This window comes from Sciurus vulgaris (genome assembly GCF_902686455.1).
Source record: "Sciurus vulgaris genome assembly, chromosome: 13".
NCBI classification, from domain to species: domain Eukaryota; kingdom Metazoa; phylum Chordata; class Mammalia; order Rodentia; family Sciuridae; genus Sciurus; species Sciurus vulgaris.
Window position 1 is genome coordinate 61269619 of NC_136474.1, and position 22887 is coordinate 61292505.

Here is a 22887-nt window from a genome sequence, read left to right on the forward strand (position 1 = left end):
GGACCAATCAGCGAGTTAGTGAAACCATTTAGCTCAACTGTGTTTTCTCTAGAAGTATAACAGGCGCTGCCCCCCATGTTTATCCTTAGTAGTTATTGAGGCTACTACAGGGTTGACTTGAGCTACCTACCTCTGAACTTTATCATAACTTAAGGAATTCATCCTCAAACAAGTGAGCAGTTTGTTGAGTTTCTTGAACTTCTGATGATTAAAGAGTCTTGTTTTCTTTGCTGCAGCCCCATCTAGTCAATAAAGGCCCAAGGTGACTGATATGCCATGGAAGGATTTACAACAGTCACTTCCTGTAACTTACTTTTAAAATAGGAAGTGAAGAGTTGGGTTTTTCCCTTTGAACTGATCCAGTTTTGGAGAGTGCCAAGGCATTGTTGACTGAGCCAGAGTATAGGCATATTTCAGAGACACTTGTCTAACTCTTTTTTTTTTTTAATTTATTTTTATTGTACACAAATGGGATACATACTATTTCTCTGTTTGTACATGAAGTAAAGGCATTCTAACTCTTAATAGATGATAGCCAAGGCAAGCTGACCACTTATCTACCTCTTGCCAGCTCTCTTCCTTGGTAAAGTCACAGATTTTACCATATGTGGCCTTATTGCTATTGGCTTATTAACTTGACCTAATATGTCTTTAATACCAGTTATATCTGGGACAAGGTTGTTATCAAGCAGAATATTGAAGAGCACAAATATAGACATTGCCATCATTACAGAAAGTTTTGTTGGATGATGCTGGAGTCATTAACACAGCCAGCCAGCACAGGAGGTCATTCATCTATCTGTATCTACACTGCTACCCTGTCATTTCACTTACTTCTCTCTGCCTAGGTCCTCAGTTGTGATGCCCATATCTGACTTGTCAAACTCACGGGTTTAAAAAAATCAGAGTTAACATATATTCTCTGTAACACCCCTTACTCTTAAATAACTCATGTCAAATTCCCAAGCCATCCTGTCAGTAATTATCTTCCCACTGGATTAAGGAGAACATTAGCACCATACTGATGCTTGGGAATTTCCACTTCAACCAGGAAGAGCTCCCTTCTTTTCCCATATTAAATCAGCCTTTTAGTTTAACAGTTCCCAATGATTTAGAATCTTAGTTGCTATGATTATGTTACCAAACAAGGAAACATCCTCTTTCCAAGATAGTCATCAAGGTGTGATTTGGAAGGTAAACAAACTAAAAAGAATTAATAGTGTCGTGAGACAAGTTAGCCTTGCACTGTATGTACGCCAAAAAATGGAATAAAATCTTGAATGACTAGGAAAATCCAAAAAGAAGTTAGCCCTCTGTTCTTTGTATTGAACTTCAAAATACTGCCTAACTTGTCAGAAGATTTTCCCTTTTTTTAAAAAGTCAAAGGAGTCATTTGTGTAGAATATCCTTACATTCTTACACATATCCTTACATTCTTACACATATTTTCCTACTCCCTATGTTTGATATCATTCTATATTTTTCTAACACTCTTGTTTCATATATTCTTTAACGTGTCACATGTTGAATGATCAACCCTAGAACCTATGTCCATCCCAATATAAACACTGAGTGTTGCCATCATTTCTACTCCACATTTCACTAGAAAGCTGACAGTCATTTGCATATCCTCAAAGCTGTGCAGAATTACAATTTTGAGCATCTAATTCTTCATCCCTAGAAAATGTTTGTTCCTAATTATTCTCTTCTCCAGAGGTGCTTCATATTTAACTCCCACCAGATAAATCTAGATGATCCTCTCCCTCCTAGGATCCTAATAAAATTGTTTCCTAAACTGACCCTCTAGTCATCCTGATTTTTAGTATATTCTTGAGAAAACACCTAATAGTGAAGTAATCCACATACATTCCTATAAGGAGAAGAAGGATATTTTCCCCAAATTGCATCTTCTAGCCAACACACCTGGGACAAAAAAGACATCCCCTTCTTGCTACAAAGAAGGTATGAATTTGTTAAGGCAAACAAACCTCTCTTCCTTCTAATGTTAAAGCCACTCAAGACTAAAACATCATAACTGTCCTCCTCCAGAAGTCTAATGCAGGGCATCTCTCCACTTTCCCTGCATTTTAGAGATGTGTCACCAAGCCCTGCCAGAGGCACTAACACTGGGTCTCCTCCAGGCTGCCCACCTGGGGCTCACTGCCACATCTCACTTATACAGGCTAATTTTCCCTCAGTTTTAACAGCTTATGGGAAGCAATAGTGTTGGGTCCTTGGAGAAACTTCACTTTCAACATCTAGTAGTCTTTAGTAACCCCAAGGGATAGAGATCAGCTCTCATTTCAGACAACAATCCAGAATTAGTCATGTGAGTACTATATACATGATATAAGCTCTTACATAGATCTCATACAACAGTGCCTGGCAGAGTAAGCCCAATTTATTTGCTATCATTTATTAGCAACATATCACTTATGGAAGCAAAATGGCCAAAGTTCATTTATTATAAAATATTTACAAAGTGATAGGAAGCCCTATTATATTTTGGGGAAAATTGCATTCTTAAAAAATTAGTTTTTAGTTTGATTAAAGATAAACAATTATTTAACCAAATAGCCATTTTCTTTGATAGAGAGGGAAGCCAGGGATATCATCAGTTGTACTCTAATCATTCCTGTCACATGTATCCCCTTTCTTCAGCAATTTTTTTTTTCTTTTGGAAGAAAAAAAAAAATTAAGAAAAACAAGCAGAGTTTGTCATTTAATCAAAACTCTAAGGAATAATTGATTTGTGTGAACACATCGTCTTGTCATAACTTGAACTAAATTCTTTTTCAAATAAGATAGTCATCATCATCAAGTATTAATTGATCACCAATTGTGGTATAGGAAGATTTTCTATATGCAAATTTATATTTAATTATAAAATCTTTTATATAATCTATTAGGTAATAGGTTCCTGAATTTAAATAATAGATTAAAAAGATGATATGAATTGGCCAGGCACAGTGGCACGTGCCTGTAATATCATCAACTTAGACTCAGTCTCAAAATGAGAAATAAAAAGGGATGTGGCTAAGTAACAAAGTGGCCTGTGTTCAGTCCCCAGTACCAAAAATATGTGTGTGTGTATGTACATTTATATATGCATACAAACATACACATACGTATATGAATCTTGTGATAAAAGAGTTACTACACACTGATATGATTATTGCACTCAGAAAAAAAAAGACTTAGGATATCCAACTTGAATATTGGATAAGTTGTGAGATTAATGATAATCAGGAGAATAAGGAAAGTGTTTTGAGGAGTGATAATGAGGTATGTTTCAGGTAGCAATTCTCAAGGTGGGGTGGGAGCATATTAAAATGTTGGATGAGAAAGTATTAGTATTGAAAAATTGAAAAATCTGTTTTGAATAAGGTGGTTGAATAGCCAGATGTTGGAGACTAGTGATAATGTAGCGATGCAGATTATTGCTGTTTCTGAATCTAGCTATACTGGACTCTGAAGTAGATATCTTGATGCACTGTCTTACATAACCTCATTATAGTGTTCTCAGTCGTCATCCCCCATCCCCTCTGCCAACCTTGACCGCCATTACCAATCTAAAAAGATTTGGGCCACTTGGATAAATCTAGGTCTTCTATGCCAAAGCCTCAATTCTCATTCTTGGCTATCTGGGAATAATAGATGTTACACTGTGCCCTTGTACTTATATGTATCTGGCCTTCTTAGTACCTTATTAAAATTTTGGAATAATATGTAAGCCATATTTTTGTTTATAAAAGTAAATTGCTTATTTGTGCTTTTAATGTTAACCCTACTTCATCACACAAAATTACATTTTGTTTTGTCTATAAGCATGACACTTATAGTCTATATCACACATCTCCCTCTGGCTTACCTGCTAACCATACCATGCATGGTAATAAATTTAGGATTTTCAGGTGTCTATTAATTTATCAAATGCTTTGAAGCTACAGTGATTTAAAGAAAGCAAAATGTCAAGGGGCATTGCTCAAAATAGCCCTCCTAAGTCATAACTGATTTAAATTCCTTTTGTGTAATTGATAAATATCTAACAAAAGAGTAAAGTTTGTACCTCCCATGCTAGGCTTCCAAAATAAGCCAATTCCCAAGGTCTTTGACTAGAAAATGCCTCATCTTAAGTATCTGGTAACTACATCAGTGTAGTTACCAAAAGTAATATAATATGCTTATCTTAATTGTTAATAGTGTCCTCAGGGAGTTGTTACATTGGTTTAAATTATTAGATAGAATAGAATTTATTAGACTAAATACAAGTTCTAGAGGACAGTGGAAGAATGAAAGAAAAGAAATTTAAAGGAATTTTTCCCGTAAACACAGAAATTATATATATTTCTTTCTAGACCAAAGAATTCCAGATAGCCAGTTACTGATCCTCTTCACCCAGCACCCCAGCCTACCATCTTTATATGGGAAAACTTAAATTGATTTTTCAGTGTATGTGTGTTTATCTCTAGTTAACCCCTCATGATATTTTCATTGTTGTCCCATAGATACGAAATGTGGAAACAAATCAGTGTCTAGATAACATGGCTAGAAAAGAGAATGAAAAAGTTGGAATTTTTAATTGTCATGGTATGGGAGGCAATCAGGTGAGTATCTTAATAAACTTATGAAAAGAATTATTTTAAGTTTGTTTTTGCTTTGCCCACTTTATCCATGACATCATTCAGGAAATACTTTTGTTTTTAAAGAGAAAATAATAATGACCATTAGGTGAAGGAAACCTTCATTTTAATGATTTTTTAAAATAAAACATTTTGTAACAGACTCCTTGAGAAAACTATATTAATATTGCTAAACACAAATTTTATTTTGCCCTTTTTAGTGAAATTATACTCACTGACAGCACACTTAGTGTATACAGAGAACTAAGGCCATTTTTACTTTTCTCTGTATAAACCTAGTGGTAGCTTTTAGGAGTCATTTAATTCTCCATTACTTTAATAAAATGCAAAGTCATGTATCTTGGAATTTTTTTTTCCCCTCCTAAGTTACTGAGTATCTAAAACACTGGCTAATTTCTTTTTGTTATTAAAGCTTACATGTGTCCATTTTGTTTTCCAGGTTTTCTCTTATACTGCCAATAAAGAAATTAGAACAGATGACCTTTGCTTGGATGTTTCCAAACTTAATGGCCCAGTTACCATGCTCAAATGCCACCACCTAAAAGGCAACCAGCTCTGGGAGTATGACCCAGTGGTAAGTTACTTATCCAATTGCCTATAAGAGTAAAATAATTAAGACTGTCATTGAGTATGTTTATATTCGTTGTAGCCCCTGTGATTAATAACATATTAACTAATATGGTTAATATGGCCATGGAAATGGCCTGAATAGTCTGTTCTGGCATATTCTTTGGTGCATGCTACTGCTGTCTTGGGTGTGTCTGCCCCATGCATTGAAAGATTAGAGTATCTCTGGCATGAGACAGACCATACCAGTGGCACAGCCATTGTGACAACCAAAACTTTTTAAACATGAAAAATCTCCCATTTTTAAGTTCATTGGAAAATAACAGCATGTTAATTAGACAATATGAAAACTATTTATAATAGCTTAAATGGGCATTTATTTTTCTTAAGTCTGGTTTCTGGTGTAGATTCAGTGGCACAGTAATGTCAGGGAAAGCATAACTGTGATATTATCAGCTTTTCTATGTGGTCAGAAGATAGTTGCTGAAGCTCTCACTGTCACATCTCAACTCAAAGTAGAAAGAGAAGGGAAGAGGTAGTGTTTCACTACCACATGTGTTGCTCTTTCTCAGGAAAACAAAAGCTTTTCCTGAAACCCTTTTAGCAAGCTCTGCTTATTTCTTAAGGGCCAGAACTTTATCCCATAGTGACCCCTAGCTGAGTGACAAAGAAGAATGGAAAACTAAGCATTTGGTTTTATAGTCTTTGTAGTATGAGATTGCCAAATGACAAAGACAGGGAGTGACTGTTGGCTAGCTAGCGTACACAGTCTACCACAGCAGGTACTTGAAAAGTAAATGTTTGCTTAGAAATATAAGAGGCTGGAGATGGGGTATTTTTAACAAAGAACCAGTTATGTGAGGTTTTTTTAAAACTTCTGAATCACTTTGCAGAGTTTTTTTTCCTGAGTTAAAAATTCAGTGTCACAGGCTGGTTTCTCCCAGAAGCAGTCTCTAGGATAAAATTTAGTGTTCAGATGTTTATTAGGGACACCTTTTGAATCAAAACCTGTGAAAAGAAAAGAGAGAAGGCAAAATTTGGGCAGAAGGAGAAGTCAAGCTGCAATACTGGTCCAGCTCCAGCAGCCGGAGCTAACTGCAGTAGTGATCTCTAGAGGAGAGCAGTCCATCAGAATTGCCCTGCTTCTAGCTGTTGAAAACATAACAAACTGGAGAGAGAACAAAATATTTATGTCAGTAATCTATAAATGTAAACTCAAAATAATGAAATCTTCGTTTTCAAAGGAACTCTGGAAATAAAATCCAGGACACTGTTTTATATGAGTAGGAATTAAAGCCCAGAATGGAACTCAGTTGCACAGAGCAGATAGATGGTATAAACTAGATCTCAGACCAAGGATTCTTGATTTTTGATCTTGGACTATTTGTCCAATACCATGCTGTCTTTTTAGTTAAATTTCTATATTCATATATTTTTAAAACTTGTTTATATTATATAAAATTCATAATGTAACACCAGGCTTTTTTGCTTTGACAATTTATAGCTGTCCCTTCTAGAATATAATGCAAATTAAGAACCTTTTACATCTAGCGATCAGAGACAGGAAGTAGGCAAATTATTTTTTCCAGCTTACAGGTAGACTTTTTGCAAAAACTAATTATAACTTTTATCCTCCCCTTCAAAGATTACAGGTAGATATTTGTCACTTGCCTGTCTAGTTGTCTTAATTGAGTTTTCTCTATGCGGAGACTACTCAGTATTAGGTAGGTTCTCTGCTGAGTCCTGTGATGACAGAGCTCACAGTGTCACGGAGCCACACAGCTCTGTACCTGCTGTCAGCTGTCAGAGCCTTGTCTGGAGCAAGGTTCCTCACAAGAGTCCAGGTCTTTGGGGTGCTTGTTTACATGAATTATGGGAATTTTATATTGTTGTTAAACAGTTAAGTAACCAGTACCAAACAATAACCTAATTTGTTTCAAGTTTATTTTAATGAATTTAGGTAAATGAAATACACATTTTTAGAAATTGGGATTTGTCTAACCACATTTTTGTTGTACTTAAATTTCTTGCTGCTTTTAATAATATTGACCATGGACCTGAGGAAGAATGCCAGTGGGACAAGCTTTGTGGGAAGTTTTAGAACCTTTGGGGGTTTTCTTTTTCTTTTTCTTTTTCTTTTTTTAATAGTGTATTATGTTGTACATAATAGTGGAGTTCATTATGACATATTCATACATGTACATAATTTGTTCCATTTCATTCCCCAGTACTTCCCCTTTCCCTCACTTCTTTTCTTATCCTGACCTCCCTTCTCTATTATACCAGTCTCTTATATTTTTGTGAGATCCCTTCCTCTTTTTTTTTTTTTTTTCTCTCTAACTTTCACATATGAGAAAATGTTCGATTCTTGACTCTGAGTCTGGCTTATTTCACTTAACATAATATTCTTCAAGTCCTTCCATTTACTAGCAAATGACATAATTTCAGTCTTCTTTATGGCTGAGTAGATCACATATTCTTTATCCATTCCTTTGTTGGTGACATGAACGGGTTCTGTGTCTATCAATGGTTCTGTAACTTGGCTATTGTGAATTGCACTGCTAAAAACATTGATGGGAGGGCTGGGAATATGGCTTAGTGGTATAGAGTGCTATGCCTAGTATGTATGAGGTCCTGAATTCAATCCCCAACAACGAAAAAAAAAGACTCAAGTTCTTTTGGATAAATACCAAAGACTGGAATGACTAGGTCATATAGTGGCTTCATTCCTTGTCTTTTGAGGAATCTCCATTGTGGTTGTGCTAATTTGCAATCCCACCAACAACATGTAAGTGTTTCTTTATCCACACATCCTCACCATCATCTGTTATTTATATTCTTGATGATTGCCGCTCTTAACTGAATGAGATGAAATTTCAGTGTAGTTGTAATTTGCTTTTCCTTGATTACTTAGGATGTTTCATGTTTGTTGGCCATTTGCATTTCTTCTTTTGAGAAGTGTCTATTTAGTTCATTTCCTAGCAGAAGAGTAACTAGCAAAGATTTTCTCTCATTCGTAGGCTTCTTTTCATGCTCTTAATTGTTTCCTTTGCTGTGCAGAAGCTTATAATTTGATGCCATTTCATTTATTGATTCTTAGTTTTATTTACTGAGCTTTAGGAGTCTTATTAAGGAAATTGATACCTGAATTGGTATCTTGGTGTGCTTCCCCTATGTTTTCTTTTAGCAGTTGAGAAATTTCTAATTCCCAGTTCTTACGCATTTTGAGTTGACTTTTGTGCAGGATGATAGATTGGGATGTAGTTTGTTCTTCTGCATATGGATAACCAGTTTTCCCAGCACTATTTGTTAAAAAGGCTCTTTTTTCTGGAATGCATGTTTTTGGCACCCTTTTCAAAGATCAAATAACTGTACCTGTGTGGATTGGTCTGTGTGTCTTCTATTCCATTGGTCTTCATGTCTTGTTTTTTTGACAATACCATACTGGTTCGTTTCTGAAGCTCGATAGTATTATTTGAGATTGGGTATCGTGATGCCTCCACTTTGTTCTTATTGCTCAGAATTGCTTTGACTACTCTGGGTCTTTTATTCTTCAATATGAATTTTAAGACTTCTTTCTAGGTCTGTGAAGAATGTCATTGGTATTTTGATAGGAGTTATATTAAATCTATAAATCACTTTTTTGTAATATGACCATTTTAATATTAATTCTGCCTATCTAAGAACCTAGGGGGTCTTCCTGCCTTACAGTATCTTTAATTTCTTTCCTCAGTGTTCTGTAATTTTCATCGTAAAGGTCTTTTACCTCTTTTGTTATATTTACTCCCAGATTTGGTTTTGTTTTGTTTCTAAGGCTATTTTGAATGGAATTGTTTTCCTGATTTCTTTTCATTAAGTTTATTATTGTTATATAGCTATTGATTTTTGTATGTTGATTTTGTATCCTGCCACTTTGCTGAATTTGTTCTTGTGCTGCATTGTTAATGTGACTGCTTTGGCAGCAGAGCTTCAGCTGTCTGGCCGCTGGATTGTGTTCACGGCTGCTGTAGCTAGGATATTGTTTTCTAGTAAGTACCATTTGTCAAGTACTTAGTCTGGACTGGATAGCACTTTATGTACATTAACTCATTGTTTCCTCACAAAAATCAAATGAAGTAAGAATTTTTGCCCCCTTTTCATAGTGAGAAAACTGAGCCTCAGAGAGGTTAAGTTTCTCTGACACGTTTCATTAAGCTTCAGTTGACAAATCCAAAATTCATTCCAGGAATGTCTGACTGCTAAGCCCATCTTATCAGCCAGTAAACTATACAGCATCTGCTTGAAAAAATTAAAATAGCCACTGTCTTTTGGTTCTGTTTTTTTGCATTTGTAGAAATTAAGAAGTCACTGAACTTAAATCAGTATGAATAGAGACATCTGCATGTATACTATCTTTTGCCAGTTCTCATTTCATTTTAATTCAAGAATAGTAAATGACTAGAAGCCAGAATAGTTGTTACATAATCATTAGAGTTTGATTTAAAATTATTTGAATTTATAGAATAACTTGAAGTTTATGGCTGCACAACTCTTAGAAGACCTTAATGTGACCAGAGTACATTATCAGAGTTTGGATCATCTTAACTGTATCTATTAACTCTCTTTCCTGCCTTTTCGAAATTATCCTAAAAATCAACATGATAGTATCAAATACAAAATGTAAATGAGTAGATAGGAAGACGAATAGCTTATCTGTCAGCCATTTGTTAAGAACCTCCTTTGTGAGAGACCGTGTTTTTAAATTTTGTCCTCTCTGAACACCACAGAATCTGCTCAAAATATGTAACATAATCTTCATTTTAAAAATGAGAAAGGCCAAGTTACCCAGGCTATGAACCCAAACTAATTCCAAGTTCCCGTGTTCTTGTGTCCTACACCAACTCTCTTAACCACAAGAATAGTCTTTCTGGATTGAATACTTAAGATTGATTATAACAAATCTTAGCCATCCAAGTGTTCATACAGCTTTAATTCTAAAGGACCTGAATTTCTAGAGCTTGCGATTTGAAATCACAGAATTTACACGAGCAGCCTTATCACAGGGAAATGAAAAAACTTTGAAATTTGCTATTTGGAAATAGGTTGAAGGATCTTAAATTAGGAACCAGTCTGGTCTTCCTTTCTTTCTTTCTTTCTATTTTTTTTTTTTTCCCCTTTCTTTTTTTAGGGAAACCAGAGCACACACTCATAAAAAGAGAAGTTTCTCACAGTGTTATAGAGCTTATGCAAGAATTAGGGCTTAGAATTAGGTCATCTTCCTGCAAGTCAATTGTGTCCCACTGAACCAAATCGATTTTTCTCTCCCACTTAGCTCTTAATGCATCTTTAAATATGCACATTTTCTCTATTGTCTTTTAAATAATTTACATTGCCCACCAAAAATCTTTTCACAGACAAATTTAGTAATCATCAAAATGGTGGTTGAAGCTGGATATGGTGATATATGCCTATAATCCCAGCAACTGGGGAGGCTGAAGCCAGAGGATAGCAAGTTTGAGGCCAGCTTGGTCAACTTAGGCTCTAAGCAACTTACCAAGACCTTGTCTCAAAGTAAAACAGGACTAGGGAAGTGGCTTAGTGGTTGAGCAATCCTGGGTTCAATCCCCGGTACCAACAAAGAAAGAAAAGAAAAAAAAAAGATTGAGATGTTTTTCTTCTCCACTTTCATGTTAAGATTTATTTTTTTTCTGTCATTTCAGAAATTAACCCTGCAGCATGTGAACAGTAATCAGTGCCTGGATAAAGCCACGGAAGAGGACAGCCAGGTGCCCAGCATTAGAGACTGCAATGGAAGCCGGTCCCAGCAGTGGCTTCTTCGAAATGTCACCCTTCCAGAAATATTCTGAGACCAAATTTAAAAAAAAAAAGAAAAAATTAAGGATTGACTGGGCTACCTCAGCATACATTTCTGCCACATTCTTAAGTAGCAAAAAAGGAAAAGTGCTTTCCTCCTCTGCGGGATGTAAGGTTTATCAGCCATTAAAACTCAAACTCCTCTAGCTTTTCACTAGCTGTGAACCAGCCTTCCTGTCCAAGGACGTGAAACTGCATAGTAGTGAGACTGTGCACACTGATGTTTACAAGATTGAAAGAGTCTTTCATCAAGAATCATGGGAAAGAATATTCAGACAATGAAACGATCAACAAAATGTGCTTTCTGGAAAGCTGCACCTTTTATGGTTTGCTTGCACATCAGTAATTTCTGCTGAGTGTGCTGACAAAGAAGAGATTACCAAGATTTTTTTTTTTCTGATTAGAACTGGTAGCCAGTACATTAAATATTGACATAAAAGCAAATGAAAAGAACTGGAACCAGATTCAGAATCATGAAAATAACATTTTTACAACAATTTAAAAAAAAAAAAACTATATTAAACAGGGTTTAAACAAAATTAAAACAGAACTATGAGAAGTACAATTTGTTATAGTATAGTATCAAATTTCTATATAGATTTTATACCTCAGTGGGGAAAAATAACTGATTCCAATGACATTCATTTTGTTTTCATCTGTGATAGTCATGGATGCTTTTATTTTCCTTGGGGTGCTGAAAATGAGCTGGGAGAAAAAGCTCTTTGAACATAGTTTTAATTTCTTTCTACAATATTTTTATTTGATTTGTGGGCTGTTGGAATTGTGATTTTTTAATTGCCTTCTAAAAAAATGGAGATTTAACATGATGCCTGGTCTCAACCGGACAAGTTAGATATCTCAGTTGTTCTTGGGTCAACTGGCTTATAGTCTCTCTCTTACTCTCTCTCTCTCTCTCTCTCTCTCTCTCTCTCTCTCTCTCTCTCTCCTCTCTCTCCTCTCTCTCTCTCTCTCCCCCCCCTCTCTCCCTCCCCCTTTCTCCCCTCTCCCCCTTCCCTCCCTCTCCCCCTTTCTTCCCTTCCCCCTCTCTTTCTCTCTCTGTCTCTCTCTTAAACACACACACTTTCTTATCACATTTTCAACTTCTTAACTTGATTCAACTGATGATGCTTAATACCCAAGATTCATACTACTGTACTACAAATTTGTTTTCACAGCAATAAATCTTCAGTTCTTTATGATTCCACTTAACAAAAGTCTTTCAAGGAGTGGTTTATAATTTGGTTATTTGGAGATAATATATTTGATGGTTTTTTGGAAAACCTTTTTCACTCCATACTCAGATGTGCTTCATTGTTAAGTGCATATTTAGATTAGATTCTTGAATTGTAATGTTGATCTGCTGCTTTTTTTAATAAAATTTGACTGAAAATGTTTAATTGGCAGTTTTTAATAAGTTAGCCAAAGAAGTGCAGCTCTTGTTCCATATTACTAGTCCTGCATTTCTTCCTAAATTCCATTTCAGTTATATTGGTTTTATTTTTTTCTGATTTTTAGTACCACAAAATCACCTATCAATTAAAAGTTACTTTTTTAATCTTCTAGAAAGAAAATCTCATTGCAACATTTTTTCTGATATGTAAAGCAATCCATTGGCAAAACTGCGTATATTTTCTTTCCTGTTTTTTAGATTATATTTAATGATATTCTTTTCTTTGATTTTCAAAGACTCACTGCAGGCAGTGCTATTTCTAGTGCCTAAGAATGTTTCTGAAAGTCACATCACTAACGATATTTGCCAAACTGAGTGTACATGAAGTTTCTTATATCCTGTTGAAGTTAATCAACATCAAGCACATGTGGATGCTTTTGGGTGAGGCTATGATACAGAATGCATAATGTCCCCAGGAAATTTGAAATGATGCAGGTGCTGGATGGAATTTTTTTTATATTCCATGAGCTGTGTTAATTCTACTTTCAGTAGGCCTACTGCTTGAATGAATCAGATGTCTATAATCAATAAATTATTTTCATGCTCAGAATTTCAGGTTTGTATACTCTAGCATAGCTTGGTATTATTCCTTACTGTAAGAAAGCTTAACCGCAATGTGATTTAAGGTTTTGTTTTGTTTTGTTTTTTAAGTGGGGGATATGAGTGATTAAATTCATGGGTACTTTTAGAACCTGATAGAAATCCCATTGCCTTTATTTTTCTAATTAAATATTCCTAAATACTTTGAAAATATAAAATATTCCTGAATAGTTGTGCTTTACATTGGTTTTATTTGAAATTCAAATGAATCCTTTTTTATCATAGCTATTTGTAGATTAGGCAGATGCTAATCTATTACAAATCAAATTGAGAAGAATGAAAAAAGAAAGCAAAGGATGAATACATAGAACTATTATTTGGCCAGAGAAGAATTATAAGTGTGGCAATTAAAGATAATTTGAATCTCAACAAATCTATTCACCCAACCCTAATCTCGGTCCATTTTAATATGTCTCTCTGTCCTAATTGATATTCCCGAGAAACACCACTTTGTTCACCATTCTGCAAATGGAGAACACCATGTAAGCCTCCATGTCCTCATTTCCCCTGTTCTCCATTTAGCTGAAAAACAGAGGTTCCTCTTTGTAAGGCTTTGGTGCTCTTATTATCTTCCACAACGTATACCAAAAACAAATTTAACTCTATAGTTAACATGTTCTTCAAAGGAGAAAGAAATTCAAAAGTAGTGTTTGTGGAGTGATAACTATGAGAGGTTGTATACAAAGAGTTACTTAATTTTTCTGCCATTTTTCATGATGAGGCAAATATACAAAACTCAGTTGTATATTTATACATTTGAAATAAATGAAATTAAATTTTAAAATTGCCATTTATAATGAGATACAATTAACAAGAGTCAAATATCTAGGAATAAAGTTGTTTAAGACAAAAGGTTTTTAAGTCCTCTTCTCTGAAAACTAGAAAACAGTGCTAAAAAAATTATAGACCACCACACACAGTAAATAAATACACTGTTGTTATTGATTGAAAGATTGCATAATGTTAAGATGTCAGTTTCCCACAAATTGACCCATAGATTCAATGAAATCAAAATACCTGTAGGCTTTATAGAAATTGAAGTGGAAATGAAATAGACATGGAATAGCTAAGATAATGTTGAAGAAAGAAACTAAAATTGGAGGACTTTATAATTCCAAATTTCAAGATTTTTCTTCTCTAAAGTTGCAATAAATAAGAGTATGTGATACTAGAGTTAGGACAAATATATCAATAGATAGAGTCCAGAAATAGACCTACATATACATGGTCATTTACTTTTCAATAAAAATACCAAGCAATTCTATTGGAAAAGGGAAGGTTTTTTTTTTCCCTATCAAAACTGAGTAATTAGATATTCGTACAGTAAAAAAACCTGAACATTGATGTGTTCTGTGTTTATTGAAAATGGATTATAGACCTAAATGTGAAGAACAAAACAATAAACTTTGCAGGAGAAAACAGGTTATCTTCATGACCTTGGGATTTGGGAAAATATCTTAGGACACAAAATTATTAAATCTAGAAGTAAAAGCTGATAATTTTCAGCAAAATTAGATACTCCTTATCAAAAAGATACTGCTGAAGTGCCATGACCTAAGAAAATATTAGAATACATATAACTGACAAAACTCATCCAGAAAACCAGAACTTTTTAAAAACATTGTAACAACAATCTAATATAAAAATGAGTAGGTGATTTGAATATACACTTTCACAGAAGCCATCCAAATACACAAACACTATAGGAAAGTGTGTTCCACATTAGTCATCAGGGAATGCAAAATGGAATCACAAGGACTACCAGTGCATACCTGCCAAATGGTGATAACATGGAGCAACTATTAGAATGTAGGATGGCATAATCCCTTGGGAAAGAGTTTGCTAGTTCCTAGGAAAGTATATGCCTATCAGTGATTACACTTCAACAGCTATAAGTTAATGGATAATAAAAATCAATTTATACATTAGATACTATTCTAAAATTGAAAGAATGCGTGAATGAGTTAACTGACAACGGGATAAATCTAAAAATTGTCGAACAAGAAAAGCTAATTTATTGGGGAGGATATAATTTATTGACTTATATTTAAGGTACATGCATTTTACTTTATGTACACTATACCCTAGTAAAGTGCTGGGTAAGATCACAGCTTTTTCCCAGAAAACATCCTCCATGAACATAGCACACTGGAGGTAGAGTTCCACAAACTATAGGATTAGGCTAAGGAGTCTACAGTCTTGGGAGCAAACAAAATATCTGGAAGTTGAAGGAGAAAATCCCAGGTAGTCAGAGGGGCCCCCAAGTCTGCATATAAACTTTTCTCAAATCCATGACTGATTAAGGGTGTACAGGATGAAACTCCAAAAACCCAGAGGAAAACAACTAAAAGGCAAAAAGAATTGAGCAAAGATCTTAGCAGTCACCCAGCACCAACAACAGAGATGAGTTCAGATTTACAGGGGCTTAATGAACACTTAAGACTATGTTGAAATCCAAGAAGAAAGCAAAAGCAGTATGAGATTTATGTGAAATCTGAACCCTCAGTACCTCAGAATGTGTACTGTGTATCAGTAAAGACCATTAGTAAGGATTTAGGGCTATTTGATAGGGTCAAGTACAAGATGGAACTACATATATCTAAGTATAAAGTCAAGCTTCTACAACATTAATGTTCTAGCACTTTAAATTGCCTTCTTAGGCAAAACAAACTCAGCAAGATAACAGAATAGTCTCTTCAATGCACTGTCACAAAGTACAGTGATTAAGTTGGGGGTGTAGACTTGTGCAAGAACCTATGCTTAGCATGAGCTCAATCCCCTAGGACCCTACCCACAAAATGAATCAAGAAAGTGACCTTTATTTTTAAAAAGTCAATAAAAACAGACCCATCAATTATCTAGATACTGGAATTAGCAAATTCTTTGAAATCAGTATTTTAAAATGCAGAAAGAAATTTGGATTTATGATAAGTAAAAAGATGGAGATTTCTGAAAAGATCTAGAAATGAGAAAAATAATTCTAAAACTTGAAGTGTCTTAAAATTCACTTAAATGGATTAATAGCAATTAGAACATGCATAAGAAAGGCTCAGTGAACTTAGATCAATTAAAAATTTCCAAAGTGAGCCATATATATATATATATATATATATATATATATATATATATATTATTGGGGAGGATATAATTTATTGACTTATATTTAAGGTACATGCATTTTACTTTGTGTACACTATACCCTAGTAAAGTGCTGGGTAAGATCACAGCTTTTTCCCAGAAAACATCCTCCTTATATATATATAAGTTGGCATTGGTGAACTGCCTTCAAGATCAAATACATGTGTTTGAGAATCAGAAATAAAGAAGACCCAAAATGGAGCCTTTAAGTGGAAGACCCTGTACCATTTTCAATCCTGTGGTTGTTGGCAGTCCTCGGCTTGCCAATGGGTCACTCCAATCTCTATCTTCATGCAGCATTCCTCTGTGCGCCTCTATCTCTTCTAACACCATTTATACTAGCTTTAGAGCCCACCCAAAACCAATATGACCTTAACATATCTGCAAAGACCCTGTTGAGGTTGGAATTGGGTCCACCCATGAGAAAGTTAAATACTAACCCCTAGTAAGGGAGAAGTCTCAGAAGCTAGGAGAGAGCCTTTCAGATAATCCCTCAAAGTCCTTAGAAACAACTAACTCTCCAAAACTTGATTTTAGACTTCTAACTTCCAAACAAATTTGTTTATTGAAGCCACTCAGTTTGTAGTACTTTGTTATATCAGCACCAGGAAAATAATATAAATCTTACTTCCAAATTAGGTCCCAGTCTGAGGTTCTGGATACATATTTTGAGGAGACCTATTCAACCCATTACATCTACTAAACATATAAGGAATTAATATCAGTTTTTCACAGACTCTTCCAAAGCGGAGAGGAGTACTTCTCATTTTGTTCTGAGTCCAGCATTACCTGATACAAAAGCCAGACACAGCAGAGCACTGTGTTGCACACCTGTAATCCCAGCCACTTGGGAGCCTGAGGCAGTAGGATCTCAAGTTCAAAGCCAGCCTCAGCAATTAGTAAGCCCTAAAGCAACTTAGAGAGACCCCATCTCAAAACAAAAAGGACTGGGGATGTGGCTCACTGGTTAAGTGCCCCTGGGTTCAATCCCTTGTTAAAAACACACACACAAGGAAAAAACAAAAGCAAAAAAGACCAAAATACCTGATGAATATAGATGCAAATATCTTCAACAGAATACTAGTAAACTGAATCCAACAATGTATCAAAAGAAATATACACCATGATAATGTGGGATTTATCCTAGGGTCAACATATACAAATCAATCAGGTAATATAGAATAAAGGACAAAAACCACCTCAATTGATAATTTCGACAGACAAAAGACACTGGGCTGGGAATGTAGCTCAAGGTAAACCCTTGCCTAGCATATACAGGGCCCTGGGTTCAATTCAACAACCTTGCCCTTTCTGGGAACTTAAACTGGGAAAGGACAGAAATTTCCTCAATCTGAGAGATCCCCACTGAAAAATTCACAGCCACATTTAATGGTGAAAGCCTGGATACTCTTCACCTAAAAGCAGGAAAATGATGAGAATGCTCACTCTTGCCACATCTGTTCACCATGGCACTGAAGGTTCTAGCCAGAGCCATTAGGCAAGAAAATACATCCATATTGATAGGGAAGAAATAAAATTCCATGTGCATATGACATCATTTTACATGTGGAAAATCCTAATAAACCCACTAAAAAACTATTAGAACTGATAAATGCACAAAAAATAGTGTGTTTTTAGTGAACATTAATGTCAATGAACATTTCAAAAACAAAAATAAGAAGCCGGAGCTGTGGTACATGCTTGTAATCCCAGCGGCTCAGGAGGCTGATGCAGGAGGATCATGAGTTCAAAGCCAGCCTCAGCAAAAGTGAGGTGCTAAGCAACTCAGGGAGACACCGTCTAAAAAAAATACAAAATAGAACTAGGGATGTGACTCAGAGATTGAATGGCCCTGAATTCAATCCCCACCCCAAAAAAAGAAAATAAGAAAAGAATTTCCACTTAAAATAGCATAAAAAAGAATAAAATAGGGCTGATAGCTCAGGGGCAGAGCACTTGCCTAGCATGCACAAGGCCCTGGGTTGATTTCCAACTCCACCAACCCGAACTCCTAAAATATTTAGGAATAAATTTAATTAAAAAGTGCAAGATTTACACATTAAAAATCATCACTGAAATTAAGAATTAAATAAACATGTTCATGAAACAAAAAACTTGGTATTAAGATGGTCATCATAAATTGTTTAGTAGGATTGCTGCCCAGACCTCCACTTTTAGGCCTAATATAAAGTTATTTGAAATTCAGTCCTACCCCTAATCTTTGATCTAATTTAAAACTGCCCCTTCCTTATATGCTTGTTTGCAATATTGCCTCCTCATTCCTCATCCTCCAGACCCAAAACTCAACATGCTTTATAGTTGCTGACTCTGATAAAACCTACTGGTTAAAACCAGAGTCTCAAATCCCCACTTCTAGGATGTTTTCTTCAAACTAGCCAAGTCACAGCCTCTGAGGGAAAGCCTCAAATTTAATGCCCTTGGGACTAAAGGCTAAGTCCCACAGTCCTCTTCCATCACCTCCTGCTGGCGGAACTCCTTGCTGTCTCCAGCTTCCTGACAGCCTCATAGGCACCCCTAACCTTTCTGGGACCTGTGAGTAATGCATTTCTTCCACTCGATGACTCTTGATTCCACGTCTTCATTGTGTCTCATCTGACACACATACCTGAACCTAACTTTACCCCAGTAAGCGTCTTCTCAAAAGTGGCCATCATGATTATGGCCGCTATCAACAAAGACCTCAAGACCACATTAGAAACAATAACAATAGAAATCATAATGGTAATACTCCCAAACTGACTTACAAATCCAATGTAATTACTGTCAAAATCCCAAGTGACTTTTTTTTCAGGAAGTGTGAAGTCAATCCTAAAATTCATACAGAAAATTATGATACCCAGAAGCACTAAAAGAATCTTGAAAAAAGAATAAAGGTAAGAGTACTCACATTTCCTGATTTCAGGTCTTACTACAAAGTGACAGTATTCAGCAGTGATGTACTGGTATAAGGAAGGCTAGAGGCCAGTTGAATAGAATTGAAAATATAGAAATAATCACTTACTAGATTGTGGTCAATTGATTTTTTCACAAGTGTCCTAAGATAATTTAATGGAAAGAACCATCTTTTCAACAAATGGTGGTAGGATAGTGTGCAAAAGGAAGGTGGACCCCTATATCACACCATATACAAAAAGTAGATCAAAGATCTAAATATAAAATCTAAATCTATAAAATTTTTAATAGGCAGTATTATGGTTTCGATATAAGGTGTCCCCCAAAAATCATGTGTGAGACAATGCAAGAAAGTTAGAGGTGAAATGATTGAGTTATGAGAGACTTAACATAATCAGTGCATTAATCCACTGATAGGGATTAAGTGGTGGTAACTATAGGCAGGTAGGGTGTGACTGGAGGAGGTGGGTCACTGGAGAAGTGCCTTTGGGGTTTTAATATTGTCCTTGGAGAGCAGAGCAGTCTCTCTGCAACCTGGTGCCATGTCCTGAGCTGCTTTCCCCTCCACACCCTCCCCCCATGATACTCTGCCTCACCTCAGGCCCAGAACAATGAATTCAGCCATCTATAGACTGAGATTTCTGAAACTGTAAGCCCCAAAGAAACTTTTTCTTCTCTAAAATTGTTCTTTTGGTCATGGTGGGAAAATAGCAAACTAAAACTGACGATATTGACATCATTCTCATGACTTCAAAGCAGCAATTGCTTCTTAGATATAAAACCAAAAACATCAGCAAAAAAAAAAAAAATACTAATACACCATCAAGAAAGTGGGACAGGATGGAATAAAATATTGGTTAATCATGTATAATGAACTTATACATGATAATGAACTTCTGTCTGGAATATATATGAAACTCTCTTAAATGACAACAATAAAAAGGTCAATTTTTTTTTCATGGGCAAAGGATTTGAATGGCCATTCCTCCAAAAGAAATTTAGAAATGGCCAATGAGGATACAAAAAGATGCTCTATGATATTAGTTACCAATATTAAAAATATAATGCCATTTATAATTGCTAAAATAAAAATATTGATGTGTAAATCTACAAGTTCAATAAACCTTAACAAAACATACATGTACGCAATTTTTATGATAAAACTACACTATGCTAATGAAAGAAATCAAAGATTTCTTTGATGTGTGGAGAAACATACCATGCTTGTGGATTGAAAAATGCAACAGAGTAAAGATGTCAATTTATCCCATATCAATATACAGATCTAATGCAAATTCTATCAAATTTCTTGGCAAGATTTTTTTTTTGTAGATACAGACAAGATTATTCTATAATTTATATGGAAAGGAAGAAAAACAATTAGCTAAAACAATTTTGAAAAAAAAGCAATAGTGGGAATAACCAAGATTTATATAGAATTTAGAGCCCAGAAATAAACTCATATATATGACCCAAGTATCTTCAACAAGGGCAAGAAGACCACTCAGTGGTTAAAGAACAATCTCTTCAACAAATGGTGTTGGAAAAACTGGATATCTGCATGCAAAAGAATTAAATAAGACCCTCATCTTATACCATAAACATAAATTAACTCCAAATAGATTAAAAACCTAAACATAAGATCTAAAATTATAAAACTCCTACAAGAATACATCAGGACAAGTTTCATGACACTTGAATTGGTGATTAAACAGGTGCTATGCTACACCCGCCCATGCTACAGTAGGGTTTTACCATTGAGCAATACTCCAGCCCTTAAGAATGATTTATTGAAATACATGTAGGGCATTTATGAATAACAAAGAGAACAAAAAGAGAAATTAAAGAAGCTCTAAAAAATTGAGAAAACAGCTGGAAAATGCAATGCTTCCAGCTCTAAGTCTTGTAAATCCCTCATCCGAGGGCCTTAAAAAAAAAGGAAAAGTGTCACTTCATACAGCAGAGGTTCGGAGGAAGCTCAACTTCAGTTCTCTCTCTCCTCCTCCCTGGAGCCTTATCTGAAGCCCGGTCATTTTGGCTGTGGCAGCATGGGGAGGCACATGTGTCACATGTGAGCAGAACCACATTGCCGGAGAGGAAGGCCACTCTTCTTCAAGGCAAGAAAACCTTTTCTAGAACCTCACCTTGCCCAGAACACTTGTCCCAACTCATTGCCTGGCTGGGGACATTACCCCACAGCCACTTGTGAGGGAGCTAAAGGTTTAGATTAATGCTTTAGGCTGAACCAGGAGTTGGGAAAGCCGCCCCAATGACCACCCAAGGACTTTCCTTGCCAGGTCACCCAGTGCCATCTTCACCAGGACCTGCACTAGAAACTCCCTCCAGTCTCTCTGTTCCTGAAGAACTCAAGAGAGTTCCCTCTGTGACGCTGAAGGACCACTGATGGGTCCTCTTTGTCTGGCTGCTGGAAGAGCTGAGCTTTATTTCTGACCCTCCTCTCGCCACCATTCAGGACTCTTGGTAGGAATCGTGGGTGTTGACATTAACCCACTTCCCTTTTATTTTTCTACCTTTACTTCCCCCTTATCCATATTTCCTCATTTCTACCTTGGAGGTCACTGTCAACACTCACTGCTCATAAAAAATACAATTCTAGAGCTCACTAAGAAGGGAAGAGCCTGGTTCATTTTGGTGGCACTGACCTGGTGGCACTGACCTGGCAACCAAGTCGGGTCCCAGAGAGCTTCCAGGCAGATGACCTAAACTCACTTCTGCAGGTCAGTTTGGAATGGCTGTGTGCTTGAGTTAAAAGGTTTGCAGCAAATGATTAAAACAAGGGTGAATCAAACTAAAGAGTATGGCAAGAGAAGCAGCTAGGCCTCAGTTTCCCCAGATGCCTTTTGTGCCCAGGAGTTCCAGGGACTTGTGCAGAGGTAGGACTTCGGGATCTCACTCAGCCAACCAACAGAGTGGAATTGGGAATTGGTTTGTGTGAGGCTTCCTTCTGAGTGATTTTTGCATGTTCCTTTAACCGTACCTCACTGTCTTTGGGTGCCCCCTCCATTTCCAAGCAGCTTCCCTTATAGTTGGTCCTGTTTACCACTTTTCAGCCACCTCTTTCATTCTGACATTTAATCTTGATTCAAAGCTGCCTTCTCTCTGTGCTCCTCCCTCCCTTGTTGTTTTCCGTGGGCCTAGCAGTGACCTTCACCTTGGTCAGTGAAGCAGTGACCATGCTTCCCCTCCAGAGGCAGGTGGAGCTGCCCTTCAGGCCAACTCCCAGAGGCTGGGTTCCTTTACCACCTTACTTCTTGGCTGTTAGGAACTAGGATGCTCTCTGCCAGGCAGCTCATACATGCTGTCTCCTGGGTGGCAGTGGTGTGGGGGAACCTCAGCAGGCCCACACCAAGCCAACGAGCAATGCAGCCTCCTCTCCAGCAGGTGTCCCATTCCTGGTGTCCTGAGGGACATACTGCAAACCGGGGAAGAGCCCCTCTTTCTCATCCCATTCACAGCTGGGGTTGTGCAGGTCGCCTATGCAGACCGCTGTCCCTCCAACCTGAGCTCTCCACCTGGTAAACCTGAACAGCTTGTCATTTTCTGTCCTCAGCCTTGGGCCTTTGTCAGATTTCAGGACAACCAGCAACATCCTGCTGCACTTCCTGGGGGAGGGGCTGGTGCAGGGAGGGAGGGTGACACCATCCCTTTTCATAATTTTGTCCTTCGAATGGCCAAATTAGAGAGCCAACTGTGAGAGGAGGC

At 36.4% G+C, this 22887-nt stretch overlaps 1 protein-coding gene across 3 annotated transcripts in view; it reads left to right on the plus strand.

The window, feature by feature from the left end:
- The window catches only part of GALNT1 (polypeptide N-acetylgalactosaminyltransferase 1), a 127109-nt gene extending 115481 nt beyond the window's left edge, over positions 1-11628 (plus strand). For all 3 annotated transcript variants that reach the window (XM_079108537.1, XM_079108538.1, XM_079108539.1), the window contains 3 exons: positions 4509-4607; positions 5083-5217; positions 10910-11628. In XM_079108537.1, the coding sequence (XP_078964663.1) occupies positions 4509-4607; positions 5083-5217; positions 10910-11056 (381 nt within the window). In that variant the 3' untranslated portion in view covers positions 11057-11628. The remainder of the gene's footprint in view (positions 1-4508; positions 4608-5082; positions 5218-10909) is intronic.
- The last annotated feature ends 11259 nt before the right edge of the window (positions 11629-22887 follow it).